Source organism: Bison bison, unplaced genomic scaffold (genome assembly GCF_000754665.1).
Source record: "Bison bison bison isolate TAMUID 2011002044 unplaced genomic scaffold, Bison_UMD1.0 scf7180017864472, whole genome shotgun sequence".
Lineage (NCBI taxonomy): Eukaryota > Metazoa > Chordata > Mammalia > Artiodactyla > Bovidae > Bison > Bison bison.
In genome coordinates, this window is record NW_011495033.1 from 2382430 (window position 1) to 2402475 (window position 20046).

Genomic DNA, 20046 nt, shown 5'->3' on the forward strand with positions numbered 1-20046 from the left:
AAAGCCCAAGGAGTAATGAACACCAAGCACAGCCATAATAAATAAATTAAAAACAAAAGCATGAACAAGTATTCCATAAAGTGGTTATTTCCCACCTCTGTTCTCCAACCTTCCAGTTCTGCTCCACTCCAGTCTCTGAAACCACTAATATTAATTTCTCATTTACCCTTCAAGAATTTCTTTATGTAAATACATGTACATATATTTATATATAAGTACATATTCTTTATATATTGCTTTTCTCCATTAATTTGTTAATGAGTTCCATTAGCTTTTTTGGTTGTGGCTTTTTCTGAAATTTTTATTACTTTTTGGCCACACCTCATGACATGCAGAATCTTCAGTCTCCAACCAGAGATCAAACCCATGCCCCCTGCGGTGGAAGGTAGAGTCTTAACCACTGACTGCTGGGGAAATTGCTCCTTCCTTGTATCTTGAAACATCTCATAATCCAGCCAGTACCCAATGGCTAATCATCTTACTTGACTTCTCTTGAGCCTCTGGCTCACAACTGTGGCTGCATTCTTGAAATGTGTCACTCACTGGTTTCCTTCCCACCTCTCTGACCTCCATCTTCAGCTTCCTTTGAGGACTCCTCTTTATCACCCACAACTTGCACGATCTTAATGATTCACCACTGCTCTCTACACGTTTCCCCTGGGCACTGTGATCCACTGGCATCAACCTGGCGTTAACAGCCACCAGCATCTGCTGCTGACTCTCCATCTGTATCTCCACGCTCACCTCTCCCTCGGGCTTTGTGCTTCTAGAACCCTCTGCCTGTTGTGAATATCTCCACATGGATGTCCCACAATTACCCCAAAGAGAGAGCACATTAGTCGCTCAGTCATGTCTGACTCTTTGAAACCTCACAGACTGTAGCCTGCTATGCTCCTCTGTCCATGGGATTTCCCAGGCAAGAATAGTGGAGTGGGTAGCCGTTTCCTTCTCCAGGGGATCTTCCCGACCCAGGGATCGAAGCCTGGTCTCCTGCATTGCAGGTGGATTCTTTACTGATGGAACCACCAGGAAAGAGAGAGAGAAATCTCCAATTCTGCACCCAACTTTGATGTGTGGGCCTTTCCCACACACCAAGAAATTATCTGACACTAGCTGGATTATGGTACCATATATTTGGAGGCAGCATCAGATCCCACAGGATAGGAGCTCAGTTCCATAAGACTAACCCCCTCCCCAACTTCAGATTCCAATCAAAAGTCTAGGTTGTCACCTGTGCTTCTGACTGACAGGCTAGAGACTGGAGGTTTCAGTGAGCCTCCTGGGGTTCAACTAATTGCTAGATCTGTTCACAGAACACTGAAACATTTTACTTGCTGTCTGTCTGTGTGTGTGTGCTTTGCTCAGTCATGTCCGACTCTTTGCAGCCCCATGAACTGGAGACTGCCAAGCTCCTCTATCCATGGGACTCTCCAGGCAAGAATATGGAGTGGGTTGCTGCGCCCTCCTCCAGGGGCTCTCCCCAACCCAGGGATCGAACCCACGTGTCTTGCATCTCCTGCGTTGGGAGGCAGATTCTTCACCACCGAGCCACCTGGGCAGCCCTTTACTTACTATATGACTGGCGTATTATGTACAACTCAGGAACAGCCAGGAGAAAGATATGCACAGGGGAAGGTATGGGCAGAAGGCATGGAGTGCCACTCTCTCCAAATCTCGAGTCCACCAACCTGGAAGCTCTCTGAACCCAATCATTTGGAGTTTGATGGTGTCATTCTAGACGTATAATTAATTAAATGATTGGTCATTGGAAATCCATTCAACTTCAGCCCCTCTCCCCTCCCCAGAGGTCAGGCGGTTAGGAATAAAAAAATTCCAGTACTCTAATCAAAGCCTCCTGATGAAAGTGAAAGTGGAGAGTGAAAAAGTTGGCTTAAAGCTCAACATTCAGAAAACGAAGATCATGGCATCCGGTCCCATCACTTCATGGGAAATAGATGGGGCAACAGTGGAAACAGTGTCAGACTTTATTTTTGGGGGGCTCCAAAATCACTGCAGATGGTGACTGCAGCCATGAAATTAAAAGACGCTTACTCCTTGGAAGGAAAGTTATGACCAACCTCTGCATGTTGAAAAGCAGAGACATTACTTTGCCAGCAAAGGTCCGTCTAGTCAAGGCTATGGTTTTTCCAGTGGTCATGTATGGATGTGAGAGTTGGACTGTGAAGAAGGCTGAGCACCGAAGAATTGATGCTTTTGAACTGTGGTGTTGGAGAAGACTCTTGAGAGTCCCTTGGACTGCAAGGAGATCCAACCAGTCCATTCTAAAGGAGATCAACCCTTGGTGTTCTTTGGAAGGAATGATGCTGAAGCTGAAACTCCAGTACTTTGGGAACCTCATGTGAAGAGTTGACTCATTGGAAAAGACTCTGATGCTGGGAGGGATTGGGGGCAGGAGGAGAAGGGGACGACAGAGGACGAGATGGCTGAATAGCATCACCGACTCGATGGACGTGAGTTTGAGTGAACTCTGGAAGTTGGTGATGGACAGGGAGGCCTGGCGTACTGCGATTCATGGGGTCGAAAAGAGTCGGACACAACTGAGTGACTGATCTGATCTGATCTGATCTGAATCACATGGTTGGTTCTCCCAGCAACCAGCCCCCTATCCTTATATACAGTCCAATAGTCATCTCATTAATACATCAAAAGGAATTTATCACTTAGGAAATTCCAAGCGTTTTTAGAGCTGTGTGCCAGAAATGGGGATGAACACCAAGTACATGCTTCTTATTTTAAGTCACAATATCACAAGGACTTCCCAGGAGGTCCAGTAATTAAGACTTCACCTTCCAATGCAGGGTGTGCAGGTTTCATCCCTGGTTAGAGAGCTAAGATCCCACATGCCATGAGGGCCAAGAAACCAAAACATAAAACAGAAGAGATATTATGACAAAATTCAGTACTTTTTAAAAATCAAAATATCATAACCTCTTATTGGTTCTGTTTTGTTGGGGGACCCTAACGACTAGAAGGCATCTCCCTGGGTCTTATTTTCTTAATCAAGTTCTTATTTGATCCCAGGTGACAGATTCCCTTAAAGAAAGAAAGGGGAAAAAAAAAGGAAATTATCCGTTTTTCACAGCTATGAATTCACCAGAAGCAGGAACCGGAGCAAAAGTTTGTAATGCTTGGGGATTCCAGCAACTATTTTCACTATTTTGTATCTTCAAGTGAGAGAAAGGGTATGTTGATAGCATTTTGTTTATTTTACTTTCTTTTATGGTGATGCCTTTTTTCTTTATATATTTTAAATAAAAATTGCAAATATTTAAGGTGTCCAACTCGATGAGTTGGTGGCTCAGACGGTAAAGAATCTGCCTGCAATGCAGGAGACCGGGGTTTGATCTCTGGGTTGGGAAGGTCTCTGGAAAAGAGAATGGCTACCCACTCCAGTATTCTTGCCTAGAGAATTCCATAGAGAGAGGAGCCTGGTGGACTACAGTCCATGGGTCACAAAGAGTCGGACACGACTGAGCAACTCACACACACACACACACACACACAATGCAGTTAATATGGAGCTATTAGTAATATGGAGTTAATAATAATAATGTATCGATATTGGTTCATTAATTGTAACAAATGTGCTATGTAAGAGGTTAATAATTAAGGAAACTGAGTGCAAAGCATATGAGAACTCTGTATTAGGCTGAAATTTTCTGTAAATATAAACTCATTTTTAAAGAAAAAAATACTGGAGAGAGGAGCCAAGTCTAGGTTTTCTAAGAGACCGGAGAGGAAAGGGCTCCCGGCCTGGCGAGGAACCAGCTTCAGAAAGCAGGAGGAAGGAGGCACAGGCTGGTACAGACGGATACTTCTGTGGGCGGTAGGCAGGAAGTTGAGAGTTCACATCCGGTGGTCTCAATGTTTCCTTTATGACGCAGAAGGTGAGGGTGGGTTACCAGGTGAGAGGGGGCCTATGGAAAAATGTAGCAAGTGGTGAAACTTTGGCGAGGTCCTGAGAGGAGTGCAGGAAGAAGCCGACCAGGGGCAGAAAGCAGTTTCTTCTTACCTCCCAGATTTGTGTTGCAGCCAAAGGCAAAGCCTTGGGTCTCAGGCCTAGAGGCCTCGCTTGACCGTCTCCTTGGAGTTCCACTATGTGACCAACAGAGGGCGCCCAAACACCACCAACGTCCCCCCGCCCCCATCTCCCAGTTTTCTCTCTTCAAAGTTTCTTTGATTCCAGGAGTAAAACATTTCTTTTTTGAGGCAGTCATATTTGAAAGACAATAAACTCTTTGATATAGCCCAAAGGAACGCCTTTGAAGAAAAAGAATTTAGGGACTTCCCTGGTGGTCCAGTGGTTAAGACTCTCCACTTCTCCTGAAGGGAGTGTTGACTGGGGAACTAAGCTCCTGCATACCTCGCGGCAGGGCCATTAAAGAAAATTAATAATAAACTAAGTAAAAGAATTTAGTTCTGCATCTAAGAGCTAATTTATTTGCCTCCTCCCTCAAGGAAGCACTGGCAAGACAGAGTACACGACCGCCATTACCGTCCAATGGTGTTTCAAGTGCTGTCTCAGGCACAGATCAGCTCTGAGGTAGCTGTTATTAATCCCACCTTCAGAGGAATAAATGGAGTCTCAGAGAAGTTAAGGAGGTTACCTGGAGTTCCTTCCTATTGAGCTTAAGCCATATTCCCACCTGGTTTCAATTAACAATCAACCCATTAGTAATTATTCAGCAGTTCTGTGTGCTGGAAAGCTTGCCCTGGGAGATGTGAGGAAAGGATCTTCGGTCAATAAATTTGGCAAAGCTGAAAACTATCTCCATTTCTGTATTAGCACACTGGAGAATCCCAGGAGTCAGCAAAGAAACCTGCCTGGTTTTGTTTAAATCCATCATTTTCCAAATGTGTTTATCCAGAGAATGTCTGTTGCTGTAGTTCACACCGGTAACACCCACAGAACGAACTCTGTGAACTGCTTGGGTTGACACTGCCATCATGGTTGGGAGGCAAGTGGCCATACTTGCTTGGAAATGGTAACTTGAGTGGAGTGGGCACTGACTGGAGGAGGGAGACATGAAAGGTGGGTAGACTGAGGCTCGAAGGCCAGTAAGAGCAGTGCAGGGACTCTTCTGCCATGAGGCTTGGACAGAGCAGTGGCCATGGGGGTGAAGAGGAGGGGAAACACTGGACAGGGAACTGGGATGCAAAGGTGACAAGCTGGACCACTGGACTGTGAGTATATGGGAATGTGGTGGACAGTTCCTGGAGGTTTAGCTGGAGCATCTAGGATAATGATATTTGTGTGTGTTTGTGTGTGTTTAGTCATGTCCAACTCTTTGAAACCCCATGGACTGCAGCCCGCCAGGCTCCTCTGTCCATGGGATTTTCCAGGCAAGAGTACTGGAGTGGGGAGCCATTCCCTTCTCTAGGGGATCTCTCCCATACTTTGAGCAGATTCTTTACCATCTGAGCCACCAGGGAAGCCCAGGTGAATGATGGTTTAGTTCAATCCACCAAGATGGGGAGCCAGAGAGAAGAGTTTTGACCTGACCTCCTAGGAGTCGCTAAACCTCTGGGAGACTCTGTTTCCACATCTATGAACTGGCCATGAAACCAGTCAGGCAAAAGGTTGTCCTGAAGCTAAAGGAGGCTCCTGCAGTGCCCAGAGAATGTCTGCCCCCTCTCCCCACTTCCCTGACCCACCCCAAGCAGGTGGCTCTTTCCTTTATGGGGGAGGGACACAGCTGAATTAGAGGAAAATTTTTATATCGACTCACAAGAAGTAATTGAGGATGCAACAACAACAACAAAAAACCCTGAAGCTTTGTAGTCAGGGCAAATGAAGTCTCTGAGATTTCATCTTCTCATCTGAAAAACAGGGCGACAGATACCACAACCTGCAGGATGTCAAGAGTCAGTGAGCCCATGGATCGCCCAGCTCAGAGAGGCCTGAGAAACCTAGCCCTGGGAGACTGGGTGAAGGAGGAGCCAGGACCTGGGGTCCCTGAGCCGGAATTGTGGCAGGATGTATGTGGCCACCCCGCCAAATTTAGGCAGGTGACCACTGGGTCCCCTCTCTCTGCGTCCCACCCTCCTCACAGTCCCAGCTCCGGGTCATAGCCCATAAATCTCCTTCACACAGAGCACGGTAAATCAGGGGTGTGTAGGAGACCCCCCAGCTGCCTGCATTCTCCCTTCTGCTTTTGGAGAGGACAGAGGAGCAGGAAGCCCCTAGGACGGGGTGGGGTGTCACTACCCCAGACCCGCCCACCTCGCCTTGTTAATTACAGACCCAGGGTCTGCAGAGCCTGATTTATGGTTGGGGATGGGAAAGTCTAGAAGAGCCTGGAGGGGCAGAGGTGACAGGGTTGGCTGGGGGGTGGTGTGTGGGGGGTAGGACCGGAGACCAGAGAGGATCTCAGATTCAGAGGGCCTTGTTGAAATGGCAAAATTAATAGTACTAAATGAATACATTTACAAATAAATAAAATATAAGCATAATAGCAATAGCTAACATTGATTGAGAGACTGTGCGCCAAGCTGGCTAAAGACTTTATTAATTCATTCATCAAATATTTATTGAGTACCTATTCGGTGCCAGGAAGCTGCCATATATTATCTAATGAACTTCCCCAAACAGTCCTGCCAGTTAGTCATTATGGTTCCCATTTTGCAGACGTAGAAATCCAAGCAAGAAGCGATTAAGTGACTGGTCCAGGGTTACTAGGCGATTGGGTAGCAGATCCAGGACTCATACCCCTGGTTATCTGTCCCCGGAGCTTAAACTTTTAGGAGTAGATTATTCTGCCTCTTTGCTACCACTTGATTCACTGTCTGCCTGTGTGACCTTGGGCAAACACCTTTGCCTGGCTGACAAAGAGTTCTTATTGGCAAAAGAGGCATCTTGTCGTGCCCACAGCACAAATTAGGAGGCTCAAATTAAACTGAAGCATATGGAGATGCTTTTAAAAATTATCTGTAGAATATGGAGAAGGAAATGGCAACATACTGCAGTATTCTTGCCTGGGAAATGCCATGGACCGAAGAGCCTGGTGGGCTATAGTCCATGGGGTCGCCGAAGAGTCGGATATGACTGACTAAACACCAACTGTGCATTGAACTAATTTACATAAATGAACCCCTTTAGAATTCTAGGAATTACTTCAAAAAAAAAAAAAACTATGAGTAAACATTTGTACTCAAAATTGTTTTTACACATGCAACAAAATTATCTGTAAAGCAAAAGTGAGAAGAATAGATGTGAAGGATAAAGAATGTCCTATGTGTGATTAAAGAACCATAAGAAGAGAAAAAAGGAAGTACAACAGAAGCAATATCTTAAAAGACAAAAGTGAGGAAATTTGCCAATCTGAGAAGTAACAAACCACAAATCTGAGAAGCCCAACAAATCCTAGAATATAGATATACATATATATATATATATTTTAAACCCACATACTTCAATGTGTCATAGTGATATATCAGAAACTAAAAACAGTGAAAAGATTTCAAAACCAATCTGGAAAAAAAAAATACCTTCAAAGGAACAACTCATTCTGAAGCTGACATCTCATCCACAGCAATGGAAGTAGGAAGACAACATCATTTTTTCAAAGTGATTCAAAAAGAACAGGGACCCCCATAGTGGTCCAGTGGCTAAGACTCCGTGGTCCCGATGCAGGGAGCCCAGGTTTGATCCCTGGGCTGGGAACTAGATCCCACATGCCTCAACTAAGAGTTTGCATGGTGCAGCTAAGATCCTGCAAGCTGCACCAAAAATCAAAGAACCCAAGTGCTGCAACTAAGAGCTGGCACAGCCAAATAAATAAGTAAATATTTAAAATAATAATAATAAAAAAGTAGAACCAACTAGACTTATATAGGAGAAATAAAGGTGAGACAGTCATTACTAGTGGGCTCTCACTGGAGGAAATGCTACAAGATATAACTCAGGAAAAAAAAGAAGATTCCACATGGAATGTCTGAGTTGCAGAGCAAAGAAATGAGTAAATATATGAGCACATTTAAATGAACATTGATTGTATTTTTAAAAGATTTGTAAAATGCTATGTGAAAAGTGTACTAGTGAAGATGATATTAGGTGCTAAGGGCGATAAATCCCCTAACTCAAAGGGTTAAACAGGAAAGTTTCTCACTCCTGTAGTCATTCAGGTGAGTGTTCCTGGTCAGGCAGTTTTTCCGGGCAGTTTTCCTCCAGGCAGAATGAAGGCCCTGGCTCCTTCTCCTCAACTCTGCAATCTTTAGCTTGTGGCTCCCATGGCTGCCCCAGGTCTTTGAGCCAGAGAAAAGGGAAGGTGTGTGCCTGGGAGTGACACACACCACTTCTGCTCATATTAACAGAATTCAGCCAACTGCAGGAAAGGCTGGGAAATGTTAACCGCGGTATTCATTATCTATAGCTGTGTGCCAAATTACCGCAAAACGCACTGGCTTAGGGACTTCCCTGATGGTCCAGTGGCTAAGACTTGCAGTGCTCAATGTTGGGGACCCTGCTCGGGGGAACTAGATCCTCATGCTGAAACTAAAGATCCCGTGTGCTGCAGCAAAGATCAAAGATCCTGAGTGCCAAAACTAAGACCCAGTGCAGCCAAATAAACAAAAACAAATTAAAAGAAGAAATGTGCTTAAAAAAACCCCTACATAAGCATTTATTATTTCACAGTTTCTAATGGGTCAGGATTTGAGGGATAAACCTCTGCCGCGTTTGTGCACGATGGAGTATGTGTGTGATTCCTGGAGCTCTTGCAGTCATTGTGCCACCAGGAGGGAAGCCACCTTGAGAAAGAAATATACACAGAAGAGATATGAAAGAGTCACAGAAGAATAATCACATGAATGATTACATTAAACAAAGGGATTCTGAAATTCCCTCGAAAGTATAACGAGCCAAGAACATCAAGATGACTCTGGAAATGAACAATGAGGCCAAGCAATCACCAGATCAGACAGGCATTAAACAGAGATGGCTGGAGCTGGCATTATAGAGATGTGGCATTACAAATCACTGGAGACAGAATTAACTATTTACCAAGTGGGGTTGGAAAAACTGGCATTTGGGTTCCAACTTTTAAAAATTCAGTAATAAAGCAATCGCAACAACAGTAACAATGGCTGCCATTTATGCACACCTACAGAGTTTTAGAAATTTACATTTGATTTATTTCTATCTTCACACCTACCCTACCAGGCAGGTATTATCATTTATTCCCACTTGACAAATGAGAAAACTGAAGCTCAGGAAGGCAGACCACACACAGCTGTCAGCTTCCAGACCCTGGGTAGGAGCCCTGTTTTCCCTCCCCACAGTAGTGGTGCCCTGTCCTGAGAATTCCAGGCCAGGGCAGGGGCTGCCTTGTCTGCTGGCCCACCGGCCCAGGGTGGGGGACAGACAGGAAGATAGAACTCTCCACAAGCCGAGCCCAGAATTTCTACTTTACCCCCGGCTGACCCTGGGGCCTATCGATGACTGGAACCCAGCTAAAAGCACAGAGGCCTCTTTGTCATTGCTTTAATGAGAAGCCAATCACCAAGTCATTAGTGGGTGGAGGTGATGAGGAGTTTGGTACTGGGGTGGGAGGGAGGAGGATGCTCTTGGTTTCTGGATGATTTACAGCTGCAGTGCCAGACTGCCTGGGGGAAGGGAGCAGAGTTGCAGCAGCAGGAGAAAGTTACTATTCATAGAGCACCTTAGAGGAGCTGAGACTTGTTAGGAGAGTCTAACATACTGTTTTATTTAATCCTCACAACAAATCAGATGAAGCAGTATTACTCTATATCCCCATTTTACAGATAAGCAAATTGAGGCTCAGAGGGGTTAATGAAGTATCTTACCCAACGATATACAGTTATTAAGTGATAGTCTTATTCCAGAGCCCAAACATCCATTCTGCTGTTCATTGTTAGAGGCACAGCAGAGGTGAGGGTAGGTGAAGGGCCAAGAAATATTCTAGCTTTAGACCAAGTAGGAACATGCTGTCGGGAGGTGGTTGATTGGGGGATGTTACTCTGTGGGCTGGAGAGTAGGGGCAAGGAAGAGGACCATATCACTGCATAAACTTGGAAGAAAGAACCCCTGGGGGGGCTAAGTCTGCCAGGAAAAGGATAATAATAAAAACAATAACTAAATATTATGAAGTTCCAGCTATATGCCAGACATTGCACTGAGGGCCTTCCAGTTATGAGGCAGTTACAAATTCATTCGCTTCCCTGGTGGTTCAGGCGGTAAAGAACCTGTCCACGATGTGGGAGACCTAGGTTCAATCCCCGGGTTGGGAAGATCCCCTGAAGAAAGAAATAGCAACCCACTCCAGTATTCTTGCCTGGAAAATCCCATGGACAGAGGAGCCTGGCGGGCTACTACAGTCCAGGGGGTCACAAAGAGTCGGACACCACTGAGTGACGAACAAAACACTGCAGATCCATTTTAGGGCTGAGGAAACTGAGGCTCAGAGAGGTTAAGTTACCTACTGCAGGTCTCAAGGTAGGTTCATCGATTGATTTAGGAGTAAGAGAGACGAAACAGAGCAGTTACTTACTCTCTGCTCTAGGCTGTCAGGATTTTGGTTGTGAACAACTCAACTTGGTTCACTTAATCGGAAAAGGAAGTTACTGGGGAATTTGGAATCCGGACACAGGATCGGTGGGAAGTTTAATGGGATTGAGTTTGGGAAACTCATCAGAATTACAGGAAACTGGGTGGCTGGATCCACAGCCTAGCTAGTAACCTCCTGTGGATGCCCCCACAGGATACTGGAGGCTACTGGCCCAGTACCGGCAGTTTCTCCCCAGGAGCCTGTTTCCTTGGGGCCCCTGCTCCACATTCAAGTTGAGGTGTCAAGAACCTGGACTCCTGCCTGTTCTAGCTGCCAGGAGTCTTTCCCACCCAAGCTCTCCCCCATGGAGATGTCCCTCCCCCCAGACTATTCAAATGCTGCAGGGATTTCCCTGCTGATCCAGTGGTTAAGACTCCCTATTCCCAAGGCAGGGGGCCCAAGTTCCATTCAGGGACTTGGGATCTAGATCCAGGGAACTAGATCTCACCGCCCGCAACTAAGAGTTCTCATGGCACAATTAAAAAGATTTCTCATGCCACAAAGAAGATCAAAGATCCCGCATTGCATAACTAAGACCTGGCATAGCCAAAATAAATAAAGGTTTTTTTTTTTTTTTTAATTAACAAACAACAACAAAAACCAATGCTGCAGAGCAAACCATGGTAACAAAAATATTCACTGCAAGTCCCGGGTGCCCCAGGTCTCCCAGCCCCTGTGAAGAAGTGACCGGAATGTCATCAGCTCTCTGTCCTTCCTCACATCCAAAGTTGGACCTTACGCTTCAGAAAACCCATCACTAGGGGCTGCTCAAAAATCTCAGGCCTCAGATTCTTGAAGGAGGATATGGAGATGGTAACACTTTCGTTTCATCATCCTTAACACCCAGCTGGCCACCCCCATGTGCCAATTCTACTTTTCAAACAAGTGTGGATACCAGCCCGCCTCTCTCACAACCACCTGCATAGCTCAGGCCCCTCCTCTCTCCTCTGGATCCTTATAGCAGCCTCATTTTTCCCCCACAGTTAACTATGAGATACCACTTTTTTTTAATTTGACGGCTCCAGGTCTTAGCTGTGGCACGCAGGATCTAGTTCCTTGACCAGTGATTGAACCTGAGTTCCCCTGCGTTGGAAGTGCGGAGTCTTAACCACTGAACCACCAGGGAAGTCCCTACAGTTAAGTATTCTCTTAAATGGAGTCTGCGTTAGATCCGTCCTCCACACTGTTCACAGGAGGTGTTTTCTGTTTCATTCACTATGTTGCACGGGTATCTAGACTAGGAAGATATCAACTCATTTTTGTTGTTGTTGAATGAAGGGGTAGAGCCTGAAACTGAGCCCAAATCCTCCGGATTCCAAATTCCCCCCAAGCCAAGTTCACCTCTAAGTTGAACCGCTGAGGGCCCCGGCCTGGGAGAGAATGGAGGCTACCGGCCTTTCTAGAGCCCAGCCTCCTGGGATGACGGGGCTCCCGGGACCACCCTGGGCTCGGTTTCTCCGCACAGCCCGTCCCAGGATCCCGGTTTTCTCTCCAAGGTGGGAGTTGTGTCTTCCCTCGGAGGAGCGACGCCGGAACTTCCAGGGGAAGAGCAGGAATTTTTGAAATCCAGGCCCGGCCGAGCAGTAATTGGCACCTTGGCGGCCGCCAGCGGAATCGCCCGGCCCTAAATCACGGCCGCGGCCACGCCTCCCGGCGGCGGGGCTGGGAAAGCGGCGCTCCCGGCGGGGGCGGATCCCGGGCGCGCGGAAGGAGGACCGGCCGCCGCTGCAGGTGCCGCGGAAATGCCTGCCCCGCCGCCCGCCTTTGAAGTCGGCCCGCCCCCCGCCCGGCTCGAGCCCCGCTGCAAGCTGCACGCCCCGGGGGGGTCCCTGCCGGGGATCGTCACGCCGAGTCCATCCGGATTCCCGGGATTCGTGGAAAGGCGGCCGAGTGGGGCGGGGGCGCTTCTCTTGGCGAGCTCCGGCCATTTGGCCGGAGAGTGTGACCTCAGAATTACTCATTTGGAGCCCAGAGTGTGCAGGGAAAGGGTCGGGAGTGGGGACCCGGCCTGGAGAAGGAGGACACTCGGGAAGGAGAAGCCAGAACTGTTTTAGCGAAGGGGTGCAAGGGCAGCCCCGCTCCAGCATCAGACATCTTGGGCCCTTGGGACATTTTCTTTGCTTTCCTTAACCTCCCTTTCCTGTGGATTTGAGGATTCATGGTAGGAGGCCGGCAGAGAAATTTGTGGTTCCATCTCATTTCTTCCCTTGCTGATTTTCTATGACTATTTTATGTTTAAGGCCCCCCGCAGTCTACTGACATGAGGTTTTGTTTTGTTTTGTTTTTCTCCCTCCATCCAAAGTATCGGTGGGGATGTTCTAAGGCTAATGTGCAAGAAGCAAATTGTGTGTAGTCAAAATTATCTCTGAAAAAGACTTAACCTTAAATAAGGTATTATGTATACAATCCTGAAGTCAGTTCTCCTTAAGCAAGGTAAAACTGAATAACCACTGGACCAGATTCTGAAAGAGTGAATACGCATATATATATTTCTGAGCATTTGAACCACTTTGCTTTTAACACAGAATTTTGTATTCAGTAGATGTGGGGTGAGGTCCCAGAAGTTAGACTGCTGCTGCCATTACAGCCACATTTGAGAACACAGCTTTGATAACTTCCAAATTTCCCTGAGGTCGGTGGAGGATTCCTAGGCATTCTTTTTGGCTGCAAGGATTGCTGCTGCTGGTAAGTCATTTCAGTCGTGTCCGACTCTGTTCGACCCCATAGACCGCAGCCCACCAGGCTCCCCCATCCCTGGGATTCTCCAGGCAAGAACACTGGAGTGGGTTGCCATTTCCTTCTCCAATGCAGGAAAGTGAAAAGTGAAAGTGAAGTCGATCAGTGTTGTCCGACTCTTAGAGACCCCATGGACTGCAGCCTACCAGGCTCCTCCGTCCATGGGATTTTCCAGGCAAAAGTACTGGAGTGGGGTGCCATTGCCTTCTCCAGCTGCAAGGATTACGTCCCTCTATTTTAATACAGAATTTCTATATATTTAATGCACATGTTCATGGCTGTCAACACATGTGACAGTCTGTAGCACTGGGCCTGGTATTTGGTGCATGTTCAATAAATGTTCACTGGATTTGAATACAGAGGTTGTTTGATCAGACCACTGTGAAATTTCCAGAGTTTTGCAAATATTTTAATATCAGGGAGGCACCACTTATTCAACATTCAGTAATCATTTCTTTGGACCTACCCTGTACCAGGCAGTGTGCTAGGAACTGGGAATACAGAAGTCACCTGGATACAGATGCAACATGAACATTAAATTACAATATGTAGATAACGAACAAAGACCTATTGCACAGCACAAGGAACTATACTCAATATCTTACAATAACCTATGCTGCTGCTGCTGCTGCTAAGTCGCTTCAGTTGTGTCCGACTCTGTGCGACCCCACAGACGGCAGCCCACCAGGCTCTCCCGTCCCTGGGATTCTCCAGGCAAGAACACTGGAGTGGGTTGCCATTTCCTTCTCCAATGCCTGAAAGTGAAAAGTGAAAGTGAAGTCGCTCAGTCGTGTCCGACTCTTAGTGACCCCATGGACTGCAGCCCACCAGGCTCCTCCGTCCATGGGATTTTCCAGGCAAGAGTACTGGAGTGGGGTGCCATTGCCTTCTCCGATAATAACCTATAAGAGAAGATAATCTGAAAAAGTGTGTGTGTGTGTGTGTGTATATATATATATGAATCACTATGCTGTATACCTGAAACACATTGTAAATCAACTATCAACTATACTTCAATAAAAAATTAACTTAAAAAATAAGAAGGGAAAAAAGTGCAATGAAAAGAAGTGAAAAATGTGAATGTGTTAGTTGCTCAATTGTGTCTGACTCTTTGTGACCCCATGGACTGTAGCCAGCCTAGCTTCTCTGTCCATGGGATTCTCTAGGCTACAATACTGGAATGGGTAGACATTCCCTTATCCAGGGGATCTTCCTGACCCAGGACTGAACCCGGGTCTTCTGCATTGTGAGCAGATTCTTTACAGTCTGAGCCATCAGGGAATTAAAAAAAATAATAGGAAGGGGAAAATGGACATGTTCTGCCAAATTCTAAGATGGGGTAATGCACAGAAGTGAAGGGTTCAGGGCAGGCTTCCCAGAGAAGGAAAGATTCGCAAGCAGTGGAGGCTGGTGACCAACTGCAGGCCGCTGAACTGTGTCCAGAACTCCGGTAGAGAGAGGCCTTTCCAGCACCTGCACCAAGGCTGCTTTGGGCTGTTCTTGGGTCCCCTCAGGCTACTTCTGACTCCCCTGCCCAGCTCACCTGCAGTCCACGGTCAGGCTGGCAGGTAGTCACTGGCCTGTCACCTCTGCTCTCTGGTGCTCCCCCTGGGGTCCAGCAGCCATCAGTTCAGCTGGGGACACAGAATTAGCCAAGGAGATTCCCAGGCAGCGAATCTCAGCCCAGGAGGCAGGCACAGCTGGGCGCCCTGGATTGCTCCTAGCTTCCAGCCCATATTCTCTACCTTTCCCCTGCTTGTCTCTCTTCATTTGGAGGTTCCTCCCCCCTCCCACTTTTCTCTGTATCCGTCACTTTTTTTTTCCCACAGGTGGTTGAAACTATTTGACTATCTCAATGACTTGTTTCAAAGGGCAGAGGCAAGGCCTCTATCACCTACAGGTGGTCAGTGGGGGCTGCTGGTTGGGAAGCCCAGAATGCAGGCCCAGCCTAGAGCAGTTAAAAGCCTGGTCTCCAAATAGGAACCACACTGGCTGATTTGAAATCTGAGCTTGGCAGCAGCTTAGTCCTTTGACTTGGGGCAAATAACTTCATACTTTCAGAGTCTCAGTTTCCAGTCTGTAAAATGGGTATTATTATAATAATAGAGCCATCTGTACAGGATTGCTATGAGACTAAGTTAAGGTATGTTAAAAAATACACTTAATACCATGCCTGTCTATAGTATGCATTCATATGTCCAACTGTGCCCTTGAAGGGGGAAGTTTTGGAAGGAGCTGTTGGCTGGGGGTGGTTGGGGAGGGAAAAGTCTCCCTGCCTTGCCAACAAACCACCCCTCCCTGGCTCTTCTGGGACTGAAAGGTCCACCTGCTGCTTCCTGATCTGTCTGCCTTTGAGCCCTGGGGCCAGGCTTTTCTGAGGGGCTAGGCAAGACCGCTGAGCTGGAAAGTGGTTCAGCTCTCTCTAGAGTGGCCTTGGGGGGCTAAGGGACACAGGATAGGGTGGGAGCAGAGGTGGCTGTGGAATGTGACTCTCGGGAACCATTCTGTCTGGGCTGTGACCTTTTGCCCTGCCTCCCACACTGACCCATGAGACCCTGGATGCACCCATGACACCTGTGGCCATGCTTAGGGCCAAATCCTGCTTGAGGTCTGCATTTCTCTACGATTCTATGTGTGTTTTGAGGACAATGGGAGACCACTGAATCTAGAGGACAAAACATCCAGTTCTAGCTGCTTTCATTCACTTTTAAATTTCACAGATACTTCAGGTTTGGGGAATAGAGAAATACAATGTCCTTAGGGTACTTAGCAGAGAAGGCAATGGCACCCCACTCCAGTACTCTTGCCTGGAAAATCCCATGGGTGGAGGAGCCTGGTGGGCTGCAGTCCATGGGGTCGCTAAGAGTCGGACACGACTGAGCGACTTCACTTTCACTTTTATGCATTGGAGAAGGAAATGGCAACCCACTCCAGTGTTCTTGCCTGGAGAATCCCAGGGACAGAGCAGGCTAGTGGGCTGCTGTCTATGGGGTCGCACAGAGTCAGACATGACTGAAGTGACTGAGCAGCAGTAGGGTACTTATAGACTAGTAGGCAACACAGAGAATAAAAGAACAGCCTTATTCTTCTTCTCCAAAGAGCAGGTCATAGTTTGAAATAACAGGGTTATTGGTCTGCTCTTTGGCAAGATGGGTGTGAACTCCATACCCATCCCAGCTGATACCACAGTCTTGGCAATTTGGAGGCATCTGGATTGTGAATTGGAATGAGATTGACCTTGGTGATCCATATAACTTCCTTGTGGATGCCTGAAATTCCACTGGGCGGTGGTGGTGGTGGTGGGATCTTTCTCTAGGCTTAAAGCGTTATTCTTTTTCTGAGACCCTATGTAAATTTTAAATCCCTGGGGGTGGGGGTGGGTTAACTGAGTTCATAACACAGCAGTGCTATGTCCTGAGACAGAGCTACTCAGTGACTTTGGACTCCAAAAGATGCCCCTGGTGGATACCACAAGGGGAGCCAGTGGACCACAAGACAATCTCCATTACCCTCTGAGTTAGCACTCAGCTCTGCTCTGCCTGCAGAAGAGAGAGCTAAAGAGATGTAAGGGGTGAGTATGTGTGTGCTGTGTTAAGTCACTTCAGTCTTTGCAACGCTATGGACTGTAGCCTGCCAGGCTCCTCTGTCCGTGGGATTCTCCAGGCAAGAACACTGGAGTGGGTTGCCATGCCCTCCTCCAGGGGATCTTCCTGACTCAAGGATCAAACTGCATTTTGAGTTTGATCAAACGGGTCTCCTGCATTGCAGGCAGATTCTTTATCACTAGCACCTCCTGGGAAACCTAGAGGGTGAATAAGGCCCAAGCAAAACTCAAACCCGGAATTCCAGCCAGCCTCACTCTGGGAGCTGAAAGAGCCAGAAATTCCAGGTCCATCTTAACTGTAGGGCCCTGTGGTCTCTGATTTGCCCCCTCCCTTATGGCTCCTGCTGGAACAGTCATGCTACCCTCTGTGACAGCCCTGTGGTTGCCCACAGGCCTTGACAAAACTTTCAGGGTTCTTCAAACACACTCAACTACCCCTGGGCCCCTTCTGTGTGCCTATCAGCTCTCCTGCCCGCAGGCCAGATTTGGCACTCAGGGCCAAGAATGTGGACCCCAGCCACCCCAGAGAGGCCTTGGAGTGAAGCCGGGCCAGGTCTCCCCGTGGCTGGAGCACTGCCCTGGGCGTGTCCTGCTGCCCGCCTGGCCCCTTCCTACAAGAATCTGCATGCTTCGTCCCTCTGGGTTCCTCCCTCACCAACCTACCTGGAGGCAGGTCATAAAGCAGTAGGAGGGAGATGGATGGATGAGGAGGGCGGAGAGCCACGTGGTGCCATAAAGCCCCAGCTAGAGAGGGCCTGTCCCGGAGTGTCCAGGCTGTAGGAGTGCACGCTCAGAAGGCGGACTGTCAGCCTTGGGAGCCGGAGCCGGGGCAGCGAGGCCCGGGAGGAGGCCATGCATCGAGGCGCGCCAGGACCAGGCCTCAGGGGACTGAAGGGGGCTGAGGGCTCTCCTCAAGACTTGGGGAACTCTTGCCTGGAAGCCGAGAGGGATTTTGGGGTGCTGAGAGAGAACGGCGGCCCCCGAGGCCTGGGCGAGGCGGAGGAGGTCGCCGGAAGTAGAAAACGCAGCCGGCCTGTGCGGTCCAAGGCGCGGCGCATGGCCGCCAACGTGCGCGAGCGCAGGCGCATCCTGGACTACAATGAGGCCTTCAACGCGCTGCGCCGCGCGCTGCGGCACGACCTGGGCGGGAAGAGGCTCTCCAAGATCGCCACGCTGCGCAGGGCCATCCACCGCATCGCCGCGCTGTCCCTCGTGCTACGCGCCAGCCCCGCACCCCGCTGGCCCTGCGGGCACCAGGAGTGCCACAGGCAGGCCGCGCGCGCCGGGGACGCTGGGGACCTGGGCTCCAGCCCTCCGGCGCCGCCGCCGCCCGCCGGGCCCTTCGCGCCGCGCTGCGCCTCGTGCCACCCGCACACGCCCCTGGGACGGCCCAGGGCGGTGGCCGAGGCACTGCCGGGCTGGGCCCAGGCCTCCCCCGGAAGCTGGCGCCGAAGTCTCGGGGCCCCCTCGGCCTGGCCGCGGGGCCTCCTGCGAGCGGGCCCCGGGCTGGGCCACCAACACTCCTGACCGGGCACCGAGCGCACTGAAGGGCCAGGAAGGAGCCAACGGCAGGATGACCACAGAATGGGAAGATTAGAAAGCCATCCCTGGCAGAACTGAATGGGCTGAAGCCTGACGGGAAAGGAGGCGCTTTGTCGGTGGGAAGGAACTCTGGAGACTGGGCCGCACCTCCTAGAACCCCGCGAACCCAGCCAGGAGCCGGATTCTTCTGGGCACTTTCCTTTAGACTTGAACTCTCCTTGGAAAGTGACTTTTGCATCTCGGTGCCTCTGAGTCCTATTGTCTCTTGCTTTACAAAAAAAAAAAAAATTTAGAAATGAAGACCTTTGGACAAAGTGGGGGGTTTATGTGGGAGTATGGGTGGTAACTGATGGGGTCGGATGATGCAGCGTGGGTCCCCTCCCCCTGCCTGTGCTGATGCCCCAAGTCTGTGGTCTGGGGGAGGCCATCAGATGCAGCCAAATAAAAAGGAGGAGCTGTCATCTCTGTCTGCTAGCAGGACTCCACGGGGCCCAGGAACCCAGGGTGGCAGGAAGACCCTGAGAGGCTTGGGGCTTCACCCTGGAATGATGGGCCCCTGGCCTGAAGCCCACAGGTAGGTACTAGGAGACATGGGTTCCTGCAAGAGCCCAGGTGTGACCGAGCACTGTGAGGGGCCCTGTGGGAGAGGACATTATCTGGAGATGAGGAGCAAGACTGGGAGGCTGACAATGTGGTCAGAACTGCTGTCTGCTGTGAGCTACAGAGAGCATGGCAGTGAGAGCAGACTGTGGGCCAGCCTCAGGGAAGGAAACTGGGGGCAGGGCCAAGGACTTGGGCATCAGTAAATCCCGCTGGTACCCCAAGCAATGGGCAGATGAGGCTCCTGGGGAAGAGCGGGAGTGTGGACTGTGCCTCTCTGATGAGGGGCAGATTTGGAATGCAGGAAAGTGGGGCCTTGGGCCAAGGCTGCTGCAGAAGTGGGAGGGACAGCTGGCCCCCTTGAGAAGTCTGGACAGCTGCTCTGTCTCTAAGATGAGCACTCTGAGCTCATGTCCGGCCTCACTCATACTGAGCCTCACTGACCAGGCTCATATCGCTGGTGCTGCTCACTATGAGGACCCAGATATGACAAGGAAAGCCTGAGGGCTTGCTGGTCTCCTTGGAGAGTTGGGGGCAGGGGGAGTTCCACAGCTCAGAATGGGGGACCCCACAGATGCTGGAGAGATGCCCATAGCCTCCCAGGGAGGAGTGAGGGGTCCCCAGAGCACTTGGGATGAGGCTCATCATCCTAATTCTGCAAGTGAGACCCTGGCTGGCACACTTGGCATCCGGTCCCCAGGCCCACAGACCCCAGGGCTCCACATTTCACAGGGCGGGTGGCCAAGTCACAGATCATGAAAAGCCTTAGACTCTGGGGCAGTGGGCTCTTGGGGCCCCACCAGGAGCAAAATGTGGGGCCCTGGCCCCAGGCCTGCCCACTGAGCGTGCCCTGTCAGGGAGAGGCAGTACCATGGTCTGACAGCAGAAAGCAAAGAGCCAGGCTGTCCTGGGATCCAGGCTCTGTTCTGCACTTAATACATGTGTGCCCACTTAACCTCTCTAAGGCTGTGGCGGGGG

The 20046-nt window shown here is 49.3% G+C and overlaps 1 protein-coding gene across 1 annotated transcript; it reads left to right on the forward strand.

Moving 5' to 3' along the window:
* The first annotated feature begins 17778 nt into the window (after positions 1–17778).
* Positions 17779–18453, forward strand: BHLHA9 (basic helix-loop-helix family, member a9). The gene has a single exon (XM_010861676.1). The coding sequence runs from the start codon at positions 17779–17781 to the stop codon at positions 18451–18453; it is 675 nt and encodes a 224-aa protein (XP_010859978.1).
* The last annotated feature ends 1593 nt before the right edge of the window (positions 18454–20046 follow it).